Here is a 19,391-nt window from a genome sequence, read left to right as displayed (position 1 = left end):
GCCCCGCTGCACCCATGTGAGCGGATCATGTCAAAAGAGGAATGTTCACACAATGAGGGTCTGTGTGCGCCGGAGCTCCGGAGCCTCGGTGCACCGCACGGACGGACCATTGTCAATGGACTATCTGTCACGGATTTCATTGGCTCCCCGCGAAACGACGCCTCGCTTTTGCTTTTCTTTAAAAAAAAAAAAAAAGAATTGCACATGAAACATTTTCTTCCAGCCGGACGGGAGACACACGGAGGATTTATTCTGCAAAACAAACAAAACAAAATGTTGTGACTTAAAAGTGAAGTGGGTTTCATTTCTTCTTTTTTTTTTTTTTTTTTTTTTTTTTTTTGCAGTAAGGTGACCCATTTCGGCGACAGCTTTGCAACACTCACCCCCCTCCTTTCCTGCGTCCCCCCCCCCCCTCTTTTTTTTTTTTCCACCCCCCCTCCGGACCGCTCCACGGCAGCAACTCCCCCCGGGTGGCTCCAGCCCAGCGCCGGGGATCGGAGAGCTGACGCCGGGCAGGGGATGCGCGGGCTCCGGGGCTGAAGTTTGGAGCGCCGCGGCTCCGGATCACCGCCTCCGCCGAATGCAATCCCTCCGCCGGCGGAGCTCCGGCAGATTAATCCCAGCTGTGAATCCAGCAGCGCCCTTTTGCATGTTTTTTTTTTCCTTTTGTAAAATCGTTTTTTTTTTTTTTCCTTTCTTTCATTTTTTTTTAAATTATAAGCTGACGCAGCGCCTCGGAGGAAGAAGTCAGTAACGCGTATCTGGAACAACCGGGACTTGGCGAAGGCTCTTCTTCTGGTTCCAAGTCCAAGTTTCTCCGTGAGCTTATCTCTCTGAGCAGGCGAGTGTGTTAATCTATCTAAACAGTTCCCACCACTTTGACAAGATAACCGGGGACTGTATTTCCTTTTTTTTTTATTGTTTAGTATCCCCTGACTTTTTGCTCTCCTCATGGGATCCTAGTCGCGTCCTTCCCCGTCCATGTCCGCGCTGAGGCCCCTGAGAACCACGGCGGGACCTCCATAAAAGTTGTCAGGGAAATGGGAGAGGCGACCCCGGCTCAGCCCGCCGCCGCCGCCGCCGGGGGTTTCGCGCCCATGCTGGGTGTCGGCTTGGGCCCCGCGTCCGGCGCGGTGGGTCCCGCCAGGGGCCCCGCCGTGCCGCAGCTGCACAACGCCATCGTGGAGCGGCTGCGCGCCCGGATCGAGCTGTGCCGGCGGCATCACTCCACCTGCGAGAACCGCTACCAGCGCGGCCAGGCGGAGACCTCCGACCGCGAACACGAAAGCACGTTGCATCTCCTCAACATCGTCCACCAGGGGCCCGGGAGCCGAAAAACCAAGGGCAGCCGAGGGTCCGGCCAGCAGCCGCCCGAGTACGGAGGCCGGGCCAACGGGGAGCAGAGGGGCGCCGAAGGGGAGCAGAAGGTCTCCACTCGCTTGGCGGTGAGTCCGATCGATCGGTTGATTGGTTGATCGGAGGAGTCCTGACTTCCCGGTCGTGATTAGTTTGATGACGATCGGCCAGGCTGCCGAGGAGAGCTTCCGAAATCGCGACGACGAAACGATTACGATGGTGATTAAACTCATTATCGCGGGTGGCCGTTATCAAGCGGGCGGTGAAGACGGCGACGATTTAAAAAGGCCGTAATGGCAAGGAAACTCATTGTCGTGGTTGGTCGTCCGGTCGCCGGTATCGCAGGGGTGACGGCGATGATGATGATAACGTTATTTCCAAGGCCGAGGATTATGAGGATGAGGACGGAAATAAAACCCACTATCTTGATTAATCATGATGAAGATGCCGATGACGTTCTTAATGATGATACCACTTGTAAAGTCGCGTTATCGCGGGTGCGATGATGATGATGATGATAAAACTTTTTTCCACGAAAAAGGCGATAATGGCGATAAAATGTACGATCGCGGTCGGTCGGCACCGGCGACGATAACGACGATGCTACTAGTGGCGTCTATTACGAGACGATAATGGTATTAAAACTTATCACCGAGGTTGGTCTCCATTGGTGGTGATGGTGACGGATAACGACGACGCTACTCGTAACGTCGTCATCATCGTAGGGGCGACGATGATGACAAAACGTTATTTCCATGGCCTGAGAGATGATGATGATGATGATTGATGATAGGAATGGCTGCTGTTTCTCTCCAGACTTATCCAACAGTAATTGAGACAGTAAAAGCTTTTTAATGGTCAAGTGAGAGCGGCGGTTGCAGCGTTATTGCATTACGTAACATTAATGAAGTATTCCGAATACACTCTGATGCGCCTGTGGCTCAGGTTCGCCGGCCGGTTTTCAATCAGCCTCGGAGCCGAATGACATAATTGTCAGAAAATGTTTTAAAGCGGAGTCGCAAACTCCCCGTCCCCGATTCGGATGATTTAAAGAAGAGGGTCCCCGAAGCCGTCCGTGCGTTACGAGTTACAAAATGCTCGATGTTTTGCATTTACCAAAAAAAATAAAGAAGAAAAGCACGCCGTCGAAAACGGGACGCCGATGCTTCGTCCTGCAAGGCGGATAGATTTTTTTTGGTACTTGTCACTCAAAAGGAGGTTTTCAAAGTAGTTTAAAATGCATTAACCGGCCTTTATTAGTCCTTTTCAAAGGGAGCGTCTCTGCGGTCGTGTTTTCTCTCGCAGCGGCGGAACATTGTGTACAAGTTAAGGGGAAACTCAGAAGTGGTTGGACAGCAGGAATGTCTCTGAGCGTGCTCGCGCTGATAGGCCCGACTTCCTGTGCGGCATCTGTTAAGGGGTAAAGCCGGTGAGATGTGAGATTGTCCGGGTTGTTTTTCGTCCATTGGGCACCAGGGAGTTGGCCGGGGTTATATCTCATATCTCCGCGGCCGATGTCTTTACGCTCCCGCTCGGCAGAAAATAAACAACGTGAGATTTTCCCAGTGCAGCCGCGGAGGTGAAGAAGACATGGATTTTTTTTAAAATGTTTCCGTTCAAAATATTACAGCTAGAGATAAACGCTGTTCATTTTTCAACTTTAATTTGGAAAAATAAAACCGTTGTTAAATGCAAAGCACTTTGTGCTCCGAGTTGCTGTTGTTAGCACGCTAGCTGCTGCGCCACTGGTCATGTGACGCGGATGGACTAGCTTAGTTTTACACCGCTGCGTTTTATTTTTGCACAAAACCTTGAGTATGTTCCCTAAATCTTTGCACATCCTTTTATTTTCTTATTTAAAAGTTCCCGCTCGGCGGAAAAGAAACAATGTGAGATTTTATTTGCAAAAATAAACACCGTTGTTAAATTTAAAGCACCTTGTGTTCCGAGTTGCTGTTGTTAGCACGCTAGCTGCTGCGCTACTGGTCACGTGACGTAGATGGAGTAGCTAACTTTTACGCCGCTGCGTTTTTTCGCACAAAACCCTTGAGTACGTTCCCTAAATCTTTCCACATCCTTTTATTTTCTTATTTCAAAATTCCCGCTCGGCGGAAAATAAACAACGTGAGATTTTCCCAGTGCAGCCGCGGAGGTGAAGAAAACATCGGTCAGATTTTTTAAAAAATATTTCTGTTCGAAATATTACAGCTGGAGATAAATGCTGTTCATTTTTCAACTTTAATTTGGAAAAATAAACACCGTTGTTAAATGCAAAGCACTTTGTGCTCCGAGTTGCTGTTGTTAGCACGCTAGCTGCTGCGCCACTGGTCACGTGACGCGGATGGACTAGCTTAGTTTTACGCCACTGCGTTGTTGTTTTTTTCGCACAAAACCCTGGAGTACGTTCCCTAAATCTTTGCACGCCCTTTAATTTTCTTATTTATTCTTTTATTACTGTCAATAATTTATTCGAGTGATCGATAGTGCTGTCGCGCAGATGCGTTTTGCCCGCCCGCGTCCGTCGACGCCCTCGCGTGTGAAACCGTCTTGTTTGCAACACAAATATGAACTGCCACTCCCGACCCGCGTTGACACGGCGGCGTGCGATGGGAGGCGAGACGGCGGCGCGATAATGGGTTGCATCGACTGTTTTTAAAAGGAGGTCAGGGAACATCATTATCGTGCGCCGTTTCATTTTAACCGGCGTTGACGCCGGAGCGGCGTGTTCTACATAAAGAAAAAAACAAACAAACTGATGAGCGCTGCAAAATGGCGAGGAGGAAATGGAGTCCCGGCGTCTTGCGTTAACATCAACCCCTGAGGTTAATGTGTTTTGTTTTTCACAAGTCACGGCGATTATGAAGGGGGCCAAAGCAGAAAAGCACCCACGATGCATCCCCGATGAATGAGGGGGGGTTTAATGGTTTTTGGTCATTTAGCACCAAATCCGCAGGGCGGCGTTCGCCAATGACGGCGTTCCAGAAGCTTCGGCCGGAGGAGGCGAAGCTCCCGCGCTTCCACGCGCGGTTATCGACGGTTCACATTTAAATTTGGATCTCGCCGGCAGAGTGTCGAGCAGCAGGGTGGATTACGGCGAGCCGGTTGGCGCCGAGCGAGCGGCTGAAGGGTTGGGTTGGTGATGGTGGAGGGGGGGGATTACCAGCGGATATTCTTTTTTAGATGAAATTGGAGAAAAGGGGAAAGACGAGATGAGGTCTTACCTCTCTTATCCTCTGACCGCTAAAATGATTTTTTTCACAAACTAATCAGGGGCTTTTGAATCTCCAAATATTAGACTCTAAAACGCTCTGCTCTCAACAGAAGTTCCCTGCAGGAGACAGGTAGCGGCAAACACACTTAGCACGGAATTAGGTCAGAGATGAGCTGACAAAACACTACAGAGTGTGTATCGGTTTTCAGCCGCCGTCTTGTATTGACTATCAGCAACACAGGGAGGGCGTGCAGGAAGCCGACAGCGACGCGGCCCCCGCACGGTCGTGCACGCCATTATCATGCGGTTTACAAATAGCTTCGTTTTAAAAGATGAACCCCCTCCGCTTATAAATGTTTGGACCTGCCGACTACATTTCCTGCACATGTTTACTCGAAGCCCAACAAGCCTTGAAGAAGCAGCAGACGAGGGCGATTAACATGTTCGAGTTTTATTTCTCGCATTCGTCCAGCGCTGCCGGCGCTCTTTTCGGACGCTCCGTATCCAGGAGCGGCTCTTTTTCGAAAGCTACCGCGCGCTAGACGCCTCGCTCGTCTAGTGTTCCGAAACATGAACCGCGCGACTGCGACGCCCGCGCAGACCTTTGTTTGCGCGCTCCCTCCGTTCGCCGTCACGTCCACGCCGGAGGCCTTCCCGGGGGGTGGCGGCGGCGGGGGGGGGGGGGGAGGAAGATGCGCGGGAGAAATTAATCTTTCCAGGATTGTATTAAATGCAAATGGCTGCTCTTTCGATGAGAGATCACCGGCTCTCCGGGGCCGGGAATTAAAAGGAAGGAGGAGTTTGAAACCGATCGACGGGATGGAAAAGCAGGGAAATATATTTCCGCCGCACGATATTATTTTCATTCTCCCGCTGATTTCCCTTTATTGCCTTCAGCCCGCAAAGAGAAAACAAAAAATGTTCAAATAGGACGAGGAAATGAACTCGATATTTGTCCGATTTGGTGAAAATATCTGAGGTCAGAAGGAGCCGGAGGAAAACAAACGACTTCCCGTATTATTGTGTTTGTCGGTCGTGGGGGGAAAAAATATTCCGATGTCACATGATGCTCATCCGGGGCGGTGGTTCGCGCCACGCCTTGCAGCCAGAAGGTTCGAATTCGCCGATAGGGAACCTTTCCGTGTGCGGTCCAAAAACGTTTTGCTTGAAAAACCCGTAAAATTGGCCGGATGTGTGAATTATTGGTTGTCTCGTGAAACAAATAATAACAAAATAATATTGAAATCACTAATCTGTGTAATAAATGCATCCTAATCAGTGTTTTTCAAGGCTGCCGGTATCAATACATGTATTGAAATTGATCAACACAACACAATTTCAAGTTTTAAAAACAGCTAAAAATTAAACTGAGGGCGAAAAAAAAATTGAAATTTTGTTGTACAAAAAAAAAAAGAAAGTTTTTTTTTATCATTTGTATGCATTGTTAAGAACGCATAGTGGGTGCATTGCAAAGTTCTTTCCAGGCAACATATGTTCCTCATGTATGTATGTATGTTTGTACAGGAGTCGGCTCCGACCACCGCTAAGGCGGGATGATCAATATAGATAATGAATGAACGGGTGATGCCGATCCTTGTGATTAGCTTTGCAGTTCTCAGAGATAAAGCATTCATGTTAACGCTTCCACAGTTAACCCTGGCTCATTTTGTCATTTCTACTCATATCAGCCATTATTCTGGTTCCCTCCCTCCCAGGACGGACAGATATCAATCTAAGTATTTTGCAAGTTGTGTGTATCTAACGTTACCAAAGGGGTTGAATGTGTTGTTTTGTTGTCATGGCAACAAGCGGTTATATTGTTATTATCATCAAGTTGAGACAAGAGTAAAGCGTAGGGGTGTCTGCTTTATCTACTTGTTTGTTTGTTTTTTACAGCGGCGTTTTGTTAGCTTGTAAACAAAACGTTTTGTTTTTATCATTCAGTGGCTGTTTTAGTCGATGAAGACCATCAGGTGTGTCGGAAAATGCGGTTATTGTTATCCGTGAAAGAGATATCCCAAAAAAAACCTGAATGGAGGAGTAATTCAGCTGATACCTGGGCGTGGGTAAACACTCCCGGTGTCTGCGGAGCCAGCAAATCTGCGAGGCGACGCCACGATTGGAGAATCAAAACATCAACTTATATGCTAACCGTCAAACACGTGGGTGCTACATGTAGGTCGTACCGCTCGTTCGCTAAGGTCAATCTTACGTCCCCTTGGTGTTTCTGTATCCTGACACCTTTCACGCTGAATGGCAGTTATATTATATATTATGGGATGTCACTCATTCCTGTGAGGTCATGCAACCGTTCGTGTCATGCTTGATTAGCGGTTAGCGCGTCGGACTCACGGCACGAAGGACCTTTCTGTGTGGAGTTTGCATGTTCTCCCTGTGTCTGCATGTGCTTCCAGCCACATTTATCAAAACATTCAGCAGGTTATTGGAAAAAATTGGGGACAATTGACCCGAATGAATGAATGGTTGATTGTCTATATATGTGTACCTTGCCAGCAGCAGAAGATGGATGTAGACCAGCGGTCGGGAGCCAAATATGGCTTTTCCGGCGACGATTTATGCCTCCCAGACAATTTTTAGTTGAAAAAAAGAATCAGTTCGGAACTGATTTTGAAATACTTGTGATATTTCTTCATAATACTGTGTCATGTTAAAGTAAACGGAAATTAGTTTTATAGATAAATTTTACGTCACCCGATGGCTTGTGAGCACGTCCGGGTGGTAAAGGTGAAGAAATCAATTTTATCAGATGGTCAACTAGTTTACCCGCTTCATCCCTCGTTACGGAAAAGATGGCGAAAAGAAAAAAACAAACGATGGAGGAATTTACATTTGGATCTGCAATATGTCTAATATGCAATGATAAAATGACATCGATGAAACGGTCAACTGGAAAGCGACACGTCGAATCGATCCATGCAGCACCGGAGGTCGCATTAAAAGTAAGACATATTTAATTTATTATACATTAAAAGTACTATATGGCTCTCAATGAAATATATTTAGAAATATTTGGCTTTTATGGTGGATGGTGGAATTGGACGATCTTAGTTCGGTGCAGCTGTGGGTCAACTGGAAGGTTGGCGGTTCGATTCCCGTCTCTTGCACGCCGAAGATGATGGCGTGCACGGGCAAGAACACCGAAGTCGTTCCCGATGGGCTTGTTTCGGAGCCGTCGGCGTGCGAACTGCTGAACGCAAGCTAGCGAAAAGCGCCGTTTACCGGGACTTTTTTCAGCTAAATCGAAAAAGGGCGCCGCGCTGTCTCTGCGACTTATCGGGAGGCGGATGTAGGTCACCGAAGACCTGTCAGAGGGCATCTGTGCAGACCGCCATCCTCGCCGCGCTGCAGAGGAAGCACCGTGTCAACTGACTTTAGCCATGAAGTCATTATTCCGGCTTTTACGTGACAGGAACTGTTGGAGAACCAACTGGTCGCCTTCAAGGAATACTTCTGAGGACGGCCACCGATTGAACAACAAAAACAACCTGTCACTGCGGGGCCAGCGCGGCAATGCTTTTATTATTCCCAACGCGGGAAAATAAGTTCCATGCTGTCTCCTGCGGTCATGTGTGAAAGATGAAGAATATGCATGTGTCTGTGTATATGTGTGTGTGTGTGTGTGCACTGCCTCCTGGCATCCCCCCGTTTGGCTGCTGGAGTGTCTGAACCGGAGCCGCTGGTGGTCTGATCCCAGCTTGGCTCCGCTATGTTGTGAAACAATTAGCCCGAATCCAGGAGGACCACCCACGGCGAGGCCCGCCGCCCGACCCGGGCTGGACGCGGCGAGGATCCATCCTCCGCGCCCCTGTCTCCGTCGCGGGAAGATAAACTTTATCCTGGAGGAGGGAGCCGGCTGTTAGTTGGCCCCCGAAAGCAGAATTACTTACTGTAATGTCCTCTTTAGTGAGAGCCGTCCGCCGTGTTTGCTGTTTATTGATAGCGCGACTGCACTGTAAGCCTGATGTGATTAAGCTTGTCTCATTGTGTCGTCTGCAGCCAGGAGATGAGTCGAGCATCTCGCGCTGTTCCGCTTAAAAGACTCCATATACTGTAGTAAAGCCATCTGTTAATCTCCTCCTTCCATTTGGGATTAGTGCTCGATCCAAGATATGGCTTAAACGCGGGCTAAATCCAATTCTCCTGCCGCATGATGTATTTTTCTTTTCTGGAATATGTATTAATATGTATTATTTTTCCGTAAACAGTTTCCTCTGACATAAAATACCGACGTTTAGAATGCGTTTTGTTCTGTCTCCAAGCAGTCATTCATTCGAAACGGGTATTTTTTTTCCAAATATACAGATTTTTTTTTTTTTTTTGCCAGAACAGTACATTCATATTTGCATAATAGTCTCTTTGGTTATTGATTATATTTCCACGGGAAAGACCTTGTCTTACAAATTGACGGAATTCTTACTCGTTCAGGACGGCGCAGGGTCGTCTGGATTGATTTTATTTCCATATTGACGCGACTCGCGTGACATTATTTTGCTTATCGAACGATACAATCGTCAAGGATCGGCGGCGTCTGCCTGTTAGCCGTTCGCCCGAATCCTCGCCTGGCGTTCTGCAACGTCCACAACCCAGACGGATTAGATTTTATGCCAGGAAAAGTAAAGGAACCGGGAAAAAAGCACCCTTTTGTAGTTCCAAGGAACCGTGCCATTTCTTGGTGCATCCAGACAGTTCCATAGGAACCATGTGACGTAGCGCTATTTTTTAAAAACTATCGTGTTCACTGGTCGGATGATTTCTCGCAACAAAATGGAGAGAAACGGCGAGATATGGAGCGTTAGATGTCCGAGGAACATCAACATTTTGACCAAAATAAGTGCGTAGTTAGCTAACGGTGATGTTCTTCACATGCAAGGAGAAGATTAAAACACCATCTGATGGAGAAGACAAACGCTGCGTCGGCTTCCGCCTCCACGTTGTCCGTGTTTTCTTCTTTTTCTTCGTCGGTTCGTTTTTTTTTGAGCGCCGCGGATGCTTGCGTTACAGCCGTCCCTACCGTGACCCCTGACTGCTTGTTGGAACGCAAAACCAAAAATGTTCCCCCGGAGGAGGTGAAATTGGAGCCGGAGTTATTAGAACTGAGTTCTCAAATCAGAAATAAGAGATGATCTACGATCAAAACAGCTGGCGGGTCGTCTAATCTTTTCGGATAACTAATCAGTCGATCACTGCGGGGCTAGCTTAGCACGATAAAGAGCACGCTGGAAGAGTTTCAAAAGCGGGAATACCGTAGAATATGACGACTGGCTGTCACGTGGTTATTTTAAACCGTCATGACGGCCGGGCGGCGTTCACTTACCTTGACAAATGGCACTGATTTGTTTTAAAACAGTTTTGTACTTTAGGATTTATCGGCTTCTACACACACACACACACACACACACACACACTACCCAACAACAGTGATTATGATTGAATTCTGCAGGGGTCATCCGGTGACGCTAGTCCGTTTCAATAATTCTCCGTTAGCCCGATTTATTTCATACGGCGACATGTTTTCACGGCGGGGAGGGCCGCGTCCATAAATTCCTGCACGGGGAAGCGGCAGGGAGGGCTCCGACTGCCTTGGCATAAACAAAAGGCGGCGGGGGGAGGGGGGGGGGGGGGTGGCGTCCTCTCCGCGGCGTTTTGCTCGAACGCATCAGCCGTATTTTTAATGACGAACGCGCTAAAAGTCGGGGGAGGGACGCTTGACATTATGTTCTGGTTGTTCCCCAGATTTACTCAAGGGCAGTTCATAAGCTCATTGCATCAAACAGACGTTCATAAGCACAGCTCGTCTTTACGGAGGTGGGGGGGGGGGTTGGCTGATGTCACACACCGAGGCTATTTCTGTGGCTTGTCATTTTCCAGGATGTAACTGCCTCTAAAAGGAAATTTGTTTGGACAGCGTGTTGGTTCTGATTTATTTCATATCCACTATTTTTCATCTGTTTGCTAAATCTCGCACAAAGCCGAGGCCTCGTAGTTCCGATTAAACACGGTTTTCGCGATAATAACGGCCTTTCCTGACCCGCTCGCCGAGCGACTCGCGCCCCGCGTGGCGGCGGCGGCGGCGGCGGCTCATCGGCGCCGATCGGCGTGCTCTCCGGAGGGAAGGGGGAGGGCGAGAGTTCAAGCCCAGACAAGCGCCTGTTTTGCCAACCGACCCGGATTTTGTAAAGTGCCGAGAAGCGAGGCCCGCTCATATCCGTCGGCTCTCGGGGGAGCTTTATTTTTGATTCCCGCTCCTCTAATAACTGCATACTTATAGCAACTGCCCCCCCAAACCCTCCCCGTAATAGCATAAATCCCGCTATATTTCAATATCATTATGGCATCCGGAGACTCCGGCCAAGGTCTTGCAATTCAACAAACTCCTTTTTGGACATCGTTGGCACTAAGCCATCATCTGTAATTGTTCTTTTGGGACGACACAGAATAATCCACGGAACAATGCGGTGAATCAGCGTGACAATAATAGATAACAAAAAAAAAAAAAGTGGTTCCGCCTTTTCCTCGATGCGCGGAAATGCGGGGGACTTTTTAAGCTCGGTCAAGTTAAGTATTAAGAGCCAATTGAGAAACGACGGGTTAAATGTAAAGCAACTTAAGCATTTATGGTTTAAAACCGACAAGCTGGGAAATGAAGCGTCACATCTGGGATTTATTTTGTACTATTGCCATGAAATATCGTGTCAATCATGTCACGTCCTGGCCGGCCTTTTTTAAAAAAAATTTTAACCAGATGAGCGTTAGCGACGCGAGGATCGCCTGAATTGCCGAAGCACCTTCGAGTTGAAAACGTATTTGAAAACCTTTTTGTTTCTAACGATTTCATGGAACTCCTTTGAACTCCAGGCTACGTTACGAGTGCTCGCTAAGGGAGTTAGCATTTAGCCTCTCTCTTAATTTACGGACAGGACAGCGAACACCTTGTTGATTTTAGCGCTCATATTAGCGGTAAATACTTCGCCGGGGTTCCTCAGTCCAAACACAGCTCACAGGAGACCCTACGTTGCCCAGATATCTGAAATAGAGTTTGTATTTTTCCACGACTGCGAAGGAAAGAGTGAACGGTCGAACGCCTCTATGTGACCGGTGAATGTCTGTCTGGATATTACCGTATTTTGCAAACCACAAGGCGCAATATCAATGCACGGGTCTAATTTCATACACAAGGCGCGTGATAAAACATATGGTATATAAGGTCATTTTAGTCTAACTTTTTTTCATTTCGTTCATCTCGCTTTGCTCCCCCGGAAACTCTGGTCTTCTTTACTCGGCGCAGTTCATCTGCTTCCTCCGCCTCCGTACCATTGATTCATTAACGTTGAATTCTTTGGCGACTGTTCTTTTCCCTTCATCTACCGCGTGACTGATAGCCTTGAGTTGGAATTCCGCTTCGTAAGCATGCCTCTTAACAGGTGTCCTCGGACACACAAATACGTACAGTAATATTATATAAGAGCACAGTACGTACCGCTATTACAAAAAGCGGCGGAGGTTAGCTTGTACGTACTGTTCTCTGATTGGTTTATGGTTGCCGGTGATAGCGGACACCTGAAGTTAGCGTGAGGTTGGAAAATTATTGTATTCCACCGCTACATGATTTGTTATCTAACGTTGCAACCCATATTCAACCCAGCGCCGACTTTAACACGACGTCCCCGTGTCGGGTGGGAACGGTCCGACTATCGATGGAGCGCAGCGGCTTGGACGCTTACTAAAGTCGCACTAAAACATTTTGACAGATGTTTGAGCGCAGCGAGCCACATAAAATCGGTTGGAGGTCAGTAAGCAGAACAAGAATTCAAACTTAAGGCGCACGGATGATTTTTGAGAAAATTGAAGGATTTTAAGTGCGCCTCATCGTGCGGAAAATACCTAAAAAGTAAATGAGTCCTTTTCCAAATTCGGATCCGAAGCCGAACCGCGCTTTTTTTTCAGGATGATTGAATGAATTAAACCCGTTCACGGCAGATCCCGCCGAACAAAACCTCCCCAAAAAAAAAAACACCAAGAGGGATTCCGACCCCTGATCCTCCGAGAGCCGAACACAAAGAACGGACGAAGCCGGGATCCCGCAAGGCTCTGTTTCAGGAAAAGTAGGTTTATTGTTCCAAGAGACCGGGGAGAGAAGAAGGCGACGGATATGAATCTTATTTGCAGATTCAGCAAGCTGCTCCTTGTCTGGTGAGGTGCATCTGCTATCTGCGCATTAATCAGTCAGGATGACAGAAGAGGGGGGGGGGGGGGGGGTTAATATTGGATATTAATTCGCAAAAACCCATTAGACTCGTCCAGCGACGTCTGAATTAATGCTAGTTTATCAATCCGGGAGCCTGTTTCTCTTGCATCTAAATATATAATTTTTTTTTTTTTAAAGAAAAAGAGGAATCCACAAAAGACAGGGCTCAGCAAATGTGTTGTCACGAAGCAGCAGCAGCAGCAGCAGCAGCAGCAGCAGCAGAAGCGAGAAAGAACCGCGCTGCCGTGAATCTGGGACATCTCTGAACCTGGCAATTTGCATTTGCGTTGCGCTTCTCTCCGAGCAGCGAGAGCACACGTTTCATTCTTCTCTGGACCTATTTAGATTTTTTTGTTAACGAGAAGAACGTTACCCGCCTCAACCTCCCCCCCCCCCCCGCCACAAAAAAAAAAAAAAAAAACGCGCAGACAACCGAGACATTTTAAACACACACACATGAAAAAAAAAGGAAGCACATATGAATCAATGGGGAAGTTTCCAGACACCCAGTAGGGCAGCGAGGATTTGTGTCAAATCAAAGGCATCCGTGGATCTGTTACACAGAATCTCCGGCTGCCGTGTCTTAAGAACACCCCTCATTTTCCCTCCGTTTCCTTCTACCCGCCCCCCCCTCCCTGCAGAAGCACACACACACACACACACACACACACCATTACCCACTCCGCAGCACACATCTCATGTTTATTCAGCAGCCTACGGGACGGTTGTATGTCTTTGTGCTGTTGGGAACCCAAAAAAAAAAAAACACACGCACCTCGTATTTCAAGAGACGATACAATATTTGCGGGCGCCCATCCGGGCGGCGCGGGTCGGCTCGGCCGACGGCCTTGGCCTTCGGGGTAATTTTAGCCTCTCGTGGCGCCCAAAGTGCCGCCCATCCAGTATTAACAGCCTCCCCTCCGCAGGTATCTGGTTGCCGTCCTTGACTGCGGCCCGTGTCCTCCAGCGGAGCTCCGCTGGCCTGCTACCGCGGGAGGAAAACATAATCCTCATCAATTTTGCAGCGTCGCATCTCTGCTGACGCAGGTTTTGTGTTTTCCCGGGACCCTGTTTATTTCTCCGATCGTGCCGTCACAGCGGCTCGTGCCAGTCGGTCATCCATTATTCATTCATTAGCGTTACAGCGTATCCTGTAGTCAGGGTCGCGGGGAGCCTATCACAGCTTCCGCCGGGCGGGGGGGGCGGGGTTCACCCTGGACCGGGCGCCAGTCCATCACAAGGCCACATGTAGAGACACACGAATAACACCCCCCCCCCCACACACACACCACCACCAGTGTAGCGCGGCTAATGCTATCATTTATCTGCATAGATGTCAAGCGCATTGCAAAGATATACAGTTTTTCTCTCCGCTTATTGTTTTGATGGACATATATTTAGAGTTGTGCAGTCATTTGCATACACGGAGTCCGTTATACGCTTTATTTAGAAATGCTGGATCCTTTCTTGGATGCTAATGCTAACCCACCGCCCCCCCCCCCCCCCCCGTTGCCCCTCCCCTCGGGGAGGATTCTGGCTAACAGCCATTCACCCTCTCAGTCAAACTCAACAGAGATAAACAATTCACTCTCACATTTCGAGGTCATAAAGAGACACACGGCACGTCTGTGGAGGTTCTCGCTCGTCCGAGTCACGGTGAATTCTCGTCAAAATCTTCTTGATTGCACATGAGTGTCTTCTCTTGAAGGCGTTTCCCGATTCATCGGAGAAGCATTTTGAGAAGACAAGAAGATTTGACAAGAACGGAGTCATATGACGTTCTCTCATTCAAACATCTTGACAACGTAGGGTCTTTCTTGCTTTTGTTTTTTTTTTTTTTCGTTGGTTGAAACCAAACTTTTAGCGTAGTGCGCTAATATCGGGTTTATCAAAGCGGGTTGTGATGTCAGTCGACCGTCATTCGACGCACGTACAGCGCCGAAATCGTCTTGTGTACATTTATTTCTTCGTCTCCGCGTGATCCCGAAGTGTTTGTCTAACTAATTCAAGGTAAATAAACCGTGTCCGGCGTCCTCCATCATCTCCGTTTGCTCTTGGAACCTTCATCTCGCCATGACGCCTGTCACATTTTCTCGGGGCATAGTTTTCTCGCGTGTCCGCCGCGGTATTGTTTTTTTTTTTTTGTTTTGTTTTTCTGCGAACGTCGTGAACTACAAATTGCCGCCCGCCCCTCCCCGTCCTCGTTGCAGCTGCCAACCCGGCAGAGGCGCCCCCGAGGAGGATTCGCCTCGGGCGCTCCGCCGCCGACTGTCAGCCACGGCGGGTCCTGCCGGGCCGCGGGGTGTGTGTGTCGCAAACACAGAACCTTTTGTCGCCGCCTTCAAAGTCAGTCATCCATCTTCTCCCCAAACCGCTCCTCTACCTTCCCCCTCACACACACACACACACACACTTCTGCTGTCTGTTAATAAAAGCAGAGTTCTTGGTGAAAGATGCACGGGAAAGCGAATCTGTCAATGTGAGATTGATAAACCGACCAAACGCAGCGACGGGTTGGATTTATTGAACCGCGTTCGGTTTTACACGCCATTGTTTTTTGGGTTTTTCGACGGAGCGGAGAGGGAGATTCCAAGATGGAGAATCACATTTTCCACCCGTCCTGATCGTTCCCGCTACGGCGTGGTAGCCTGCAGCTAACTTTGGCTAGCTTTCGGGTTAATGTGGTCGTAAAGCTGTTTTATTGGCGATTAAAATTTGATATGGTCTGAATATGGGTTCTAATAATATGTCTTAACTTTTCTGCCCTTATATGGTATGAAGTTACTGCATGATTCTTTAAATGCCTTGTCGACACGCTCTCCTGCTGAAATAGACACCTGATTTTTCTCTGATTTTTATGCATTTTTACACATCGTGGTTTCATCCCGGGAAAGGTTTGCGGGGGTTTTTTGGTCCCTCCAATCCCTTGGGATTAGATCTCAGCGTCCCGATGTTTAGCGTAGACTCCGGCTTGTTGTTGTATTTGTGTAATTGCAGAGCAATGTCTGGTCTTCAAGACAACAAATCAAAATCCCAAACCAAATCTCATCCGTGCCGTCAAAATAAGTGGGGATTTTTAATACGTTTATTTCTCCATCGAAGCTTTGGAGTCAATTCGATTTAGGAATCGGGTTTTATTCTCCACGCCCAGCAATCACTCGGCACTTATTTGCAGCTTTATCTTTATATTCAGCCCGTACGTAATTTGCCGAGAGAGCTCCTTTTGAGGTCGGGCCGGTTTTTCCTGCTCGGCTCAGATCGGAGAAATGGGCAGAATCGCGAGCGAGGACGAGGGCGGGGAAAGCCGACGGGGGCGCCGTCCTACCCGCCGCTGCAACCGGAGCCCTGTGGGAAAAAGAAACGCGTACAGGTGTGCGTTACGCGAAACGCACGCAAGGTGAACACCCGAGAATAAGTCGCGGCGGCGCCTCGCAGTTCTGCCTTCAAGCGGCTTTCAGTTTGACCCAGTAAAAAAAAAACAAAAAAACAAACGTCGGTTTGGTTTTGACACTCACGGTCGGATAACCGCGAGGGTTTTTTTTGTCTTTTTTCCTTGGGGGGGGTTTGAAAAGACAGTGGTGTGAAGCTGAGATAAACAGGAGCTTATCTACCGCTTATCTGACGGACAAAACACCTTTCATGTCGGCTTCCTGAACGTTTTCTCACCGCCACTGTAAACAACTCCGGTTATTACAGTTGCCACTTAAGAACAGGGTGAGGACGTGACCGGCGATTTATCACGTCGACAGAGCGTCTCGCAAAAAGACAAAAAAAAATGTCTTATTTTGACATCAGTTCCGCGACGAGATCGACAACGACTGCGAACGGAACCCGTTCGGCTATCTGGGCCTCCTCTCCGGAACAATTGCCTCGTAGCAAAGCGGCTTTTATTTTGCGGGACTTCAAAAAGCCCATTCTCCCCAGGGTCATTACCCTGCTCAGGAAATGAGAAAGTGGGCTCCTGATGTCACTGGCCAAACTAGTTGCACAGAATCCTGGAGGTGTTTTTTTTTTTTGGGGGGGGGGGTTGAGGGGCTATGCTAGATCAGAGTTCAGACATGTTTACATTACAGCTCAGGATATTTCTCAGAGCCTGGCCAAGCTGCCGAAGTTCCCAGGCTCCGGAGTTGCGGAGCGCTGAAAAGAAGCACAAGCTTTTTTTTTTCCCCCCCCCCCTCCCACTCCTCTCCTCCGAGGTCCGAGTCATAGTTCAACTCCATTTGCATCGTGGTAACGTTCCGCCCTTAACTGCGGTTGTCCTCGGGGTATTTTATAAAATGCGAATAAAATAAAGGATGTAGTCACAAATCGGCCTAATGCGGTGTTTGTTTGACAGCACGCCGCCACAACTGTTTGGGGAATCAATGTCGAATACTTGTAGCGGATCCAAGTATGTATAAGTTCAGTGTTTCTGCAGATTTAGATATCCTATATTCTTGCGGGAGCGAGTAGAAACTAGCCAAACAGACGAGATGAATGCTGTCTGGCCTTTAACGGTGTCACATTACACATCCAGTCTTCTAGCAGTGTTTACACAGAGCTTAATGAAGTCATACATTCGTTCATTCAGTATCCTGCACTCAGGGGGGCGGAGCCTATCCCGGTTGTCATTTGGCAAGAGGCGAGGTTCGCCCTGGACAGGTCGGCGGTTCATCCCAGGGCCACATATAGAGACAAAAACAACTTTGCACGCCCTCATTCACACACAGTTGTACAACTATTCCCTCCCTCCTCCACTTTACACACTGAGACATACAAGTCTGGGGTCTCCAGTGAACCTCCTGCGTGTTTTGGGACTGCGGGAGGAACTAGGAGAAAACCCATGCAAACACAGGGAGAACATGGAGACTCCACACAGAAAACCAGGGACTCTCTTGCTTTGAGGGGGGAGCGCTAACAATCGCGCCGTGAAGGAAGTCATTTTTAAGCTAATTTTATAGCTGGCTACAAGGGTAAGGGAAGAGCATTCGCAAACGTATGGTTATAATTTGTATGGTTATATATATATATATATATATATATATATATATATGTATATATATATATATATATAAACAGCACAATGTAACTCCAAGTCAATCACCCTTCTGTGACATCAAACTGTCCACTTGGGAAGCAACACTGATTCATTTTGCTTTGTTTTAAGGACATTACTTCAATGTTGGATCAGCCTGTAGTGTGTTTTGCCTGTAGTGTGACTAAAAATCCACACCTCCATGGGTCCATATATTGGATTTCCATATATCGTTTTTGCGTGATTTTGTTGTCAGCACTTTCAATTATGTAAGGAACAAAGTATCTAATAAGAATATTTCATTTATTCAGTTCTAGGATATGTTATATTTTAGTTTTCCCTTTATTTTTTGAGCAGTATATATATATATATATATATATATATATATATATATATATATATATATATATATATGTACAGGACTGTCCCAGAAAATTAGAACACTGTGATAAAGTTCTTTATCGTCTTTAATGCAATTACAAAAACTAAAATGTCATACATTCTGGATTTATTACAAATCAACTGAAATATTGCAAACCTTTTATTATTTTAATATTGCTGATTATGGCTTATAGCTCAAGAAAACTCACAAAATCCTATCTCAAAATATTGGAATATCATGAAAAGGTAATTTTTGTGTTTTTAATTGCATTACAGAAGATAAAGAACTTTATCACAATATTCTAATTTTCCGAGACAGTCCTGTATATACGAATATATATGTATATTTAATGGTAGACTTTGCATACAAGATTATTTTTCTTCTTTTCTTGCCTTTTTTTAATTGAATTTGTGCTCACTTGTGTGTTCAGCCGTCGAGCCGCCTCCCTCTGTGGAGCCCCAGGAAGAATCCAGTGAACTGGCGTCTCGGCGCTAAGCGTTATTAAACTACGCGACTGAAATATCCATCCATTCGTTATTTGCCGCAAAAGCGTAACCCGGTGATGCGGAGGTGGCTGCGGCCTGGAGAGATATTTGGCAGATGGCCTCGTCACTTCCTGGTAAAGTTTTCCATTCCCGTGACCGATTCCCGTTTATTAAATAAATAGCAGTAAACGGGAGACGGTGTATGTTTTTACTGTCGTAGCATCCAAAATATAACCTGTAGCTATCATGGTGTGGTTAGATAACATCTAGAAAGTCTCGATCGGTTGATTACAGTTTATCTCCTCCAAAGCCCTCCTTGGTGTCCAGAAGAACTGAGCCGAATCGGCCCGCGGGGGCAAAAACGCGGAAGGCTGAGGCTGAAACCCGAGCAATCTTTTTATTTCACGCACCATTAGAGGCACCCCGTCGCCGTCAACCGCCCCTCCCGCTCCCCCTGTGTGTTCTCCAAGCTAACGCCGGCCATCGTGTCCGTTTACTGCCTGACGTGGAAGAGCTCGTCTCGCGGGCGCGATCAGCTCAGTTCGGCAGAGCGGGCGTCCCTCCGATCGGACGGTCGGCGGTTTGATCCCCGGTTTTTCCTCTCGGCGTGTCGACGCGTCCTCGGGCGAAACATCGAACCCCTCCAATTTCCCCGCGATGGTTGATTAGCGCCTTCC

At 47.7% G+C, this 19,391-nt stretch overlaps 1 protein-coding gene across 1 annotated transcript in view; it reads left to right on the top strand.

Moving 5' to 3' along the window:
• Positions 1-298: 298 nt before the first annotated feature.
• The window catches only part of maml2 (mastermind like transcriptional coactivator 2), a 54,538-nt gene continuing 35,445 nt past the window's right edge, over positions 299-19,391 (top strand). Inside the window, exon 1 of the mRNA XM_086164910.1 lies at positions 299-1,445. Within this exon, the coding sequence (XP_086021036.1) occupies positions 1,041-1,445 (405 nt within the window). The 5' untranslated portion in view covers positions 299-1,040. The remainder of the gene's footprint in view (positions 1,446-19,391) is intronic.

Source organism: Fistularia commersonii, chromosome 18, assembly GCF_037954325.1.
Source record: "Fistularia commersonii isolate RoL2024-O1a breed Wild chromosome 18, RoL_Fcom_v1.0, whole genome shotgun sequence".
NCBI classification, from domain to species: Eukaryota; Metazoa; Chordata; class Actinopteri; order Syngnathiformes; family Fistulariidae; genus Fistularia; species Fistularia commersonii.
This window is presented reverse-complemented; position numbering and strand designations above follow the sequence as displayed.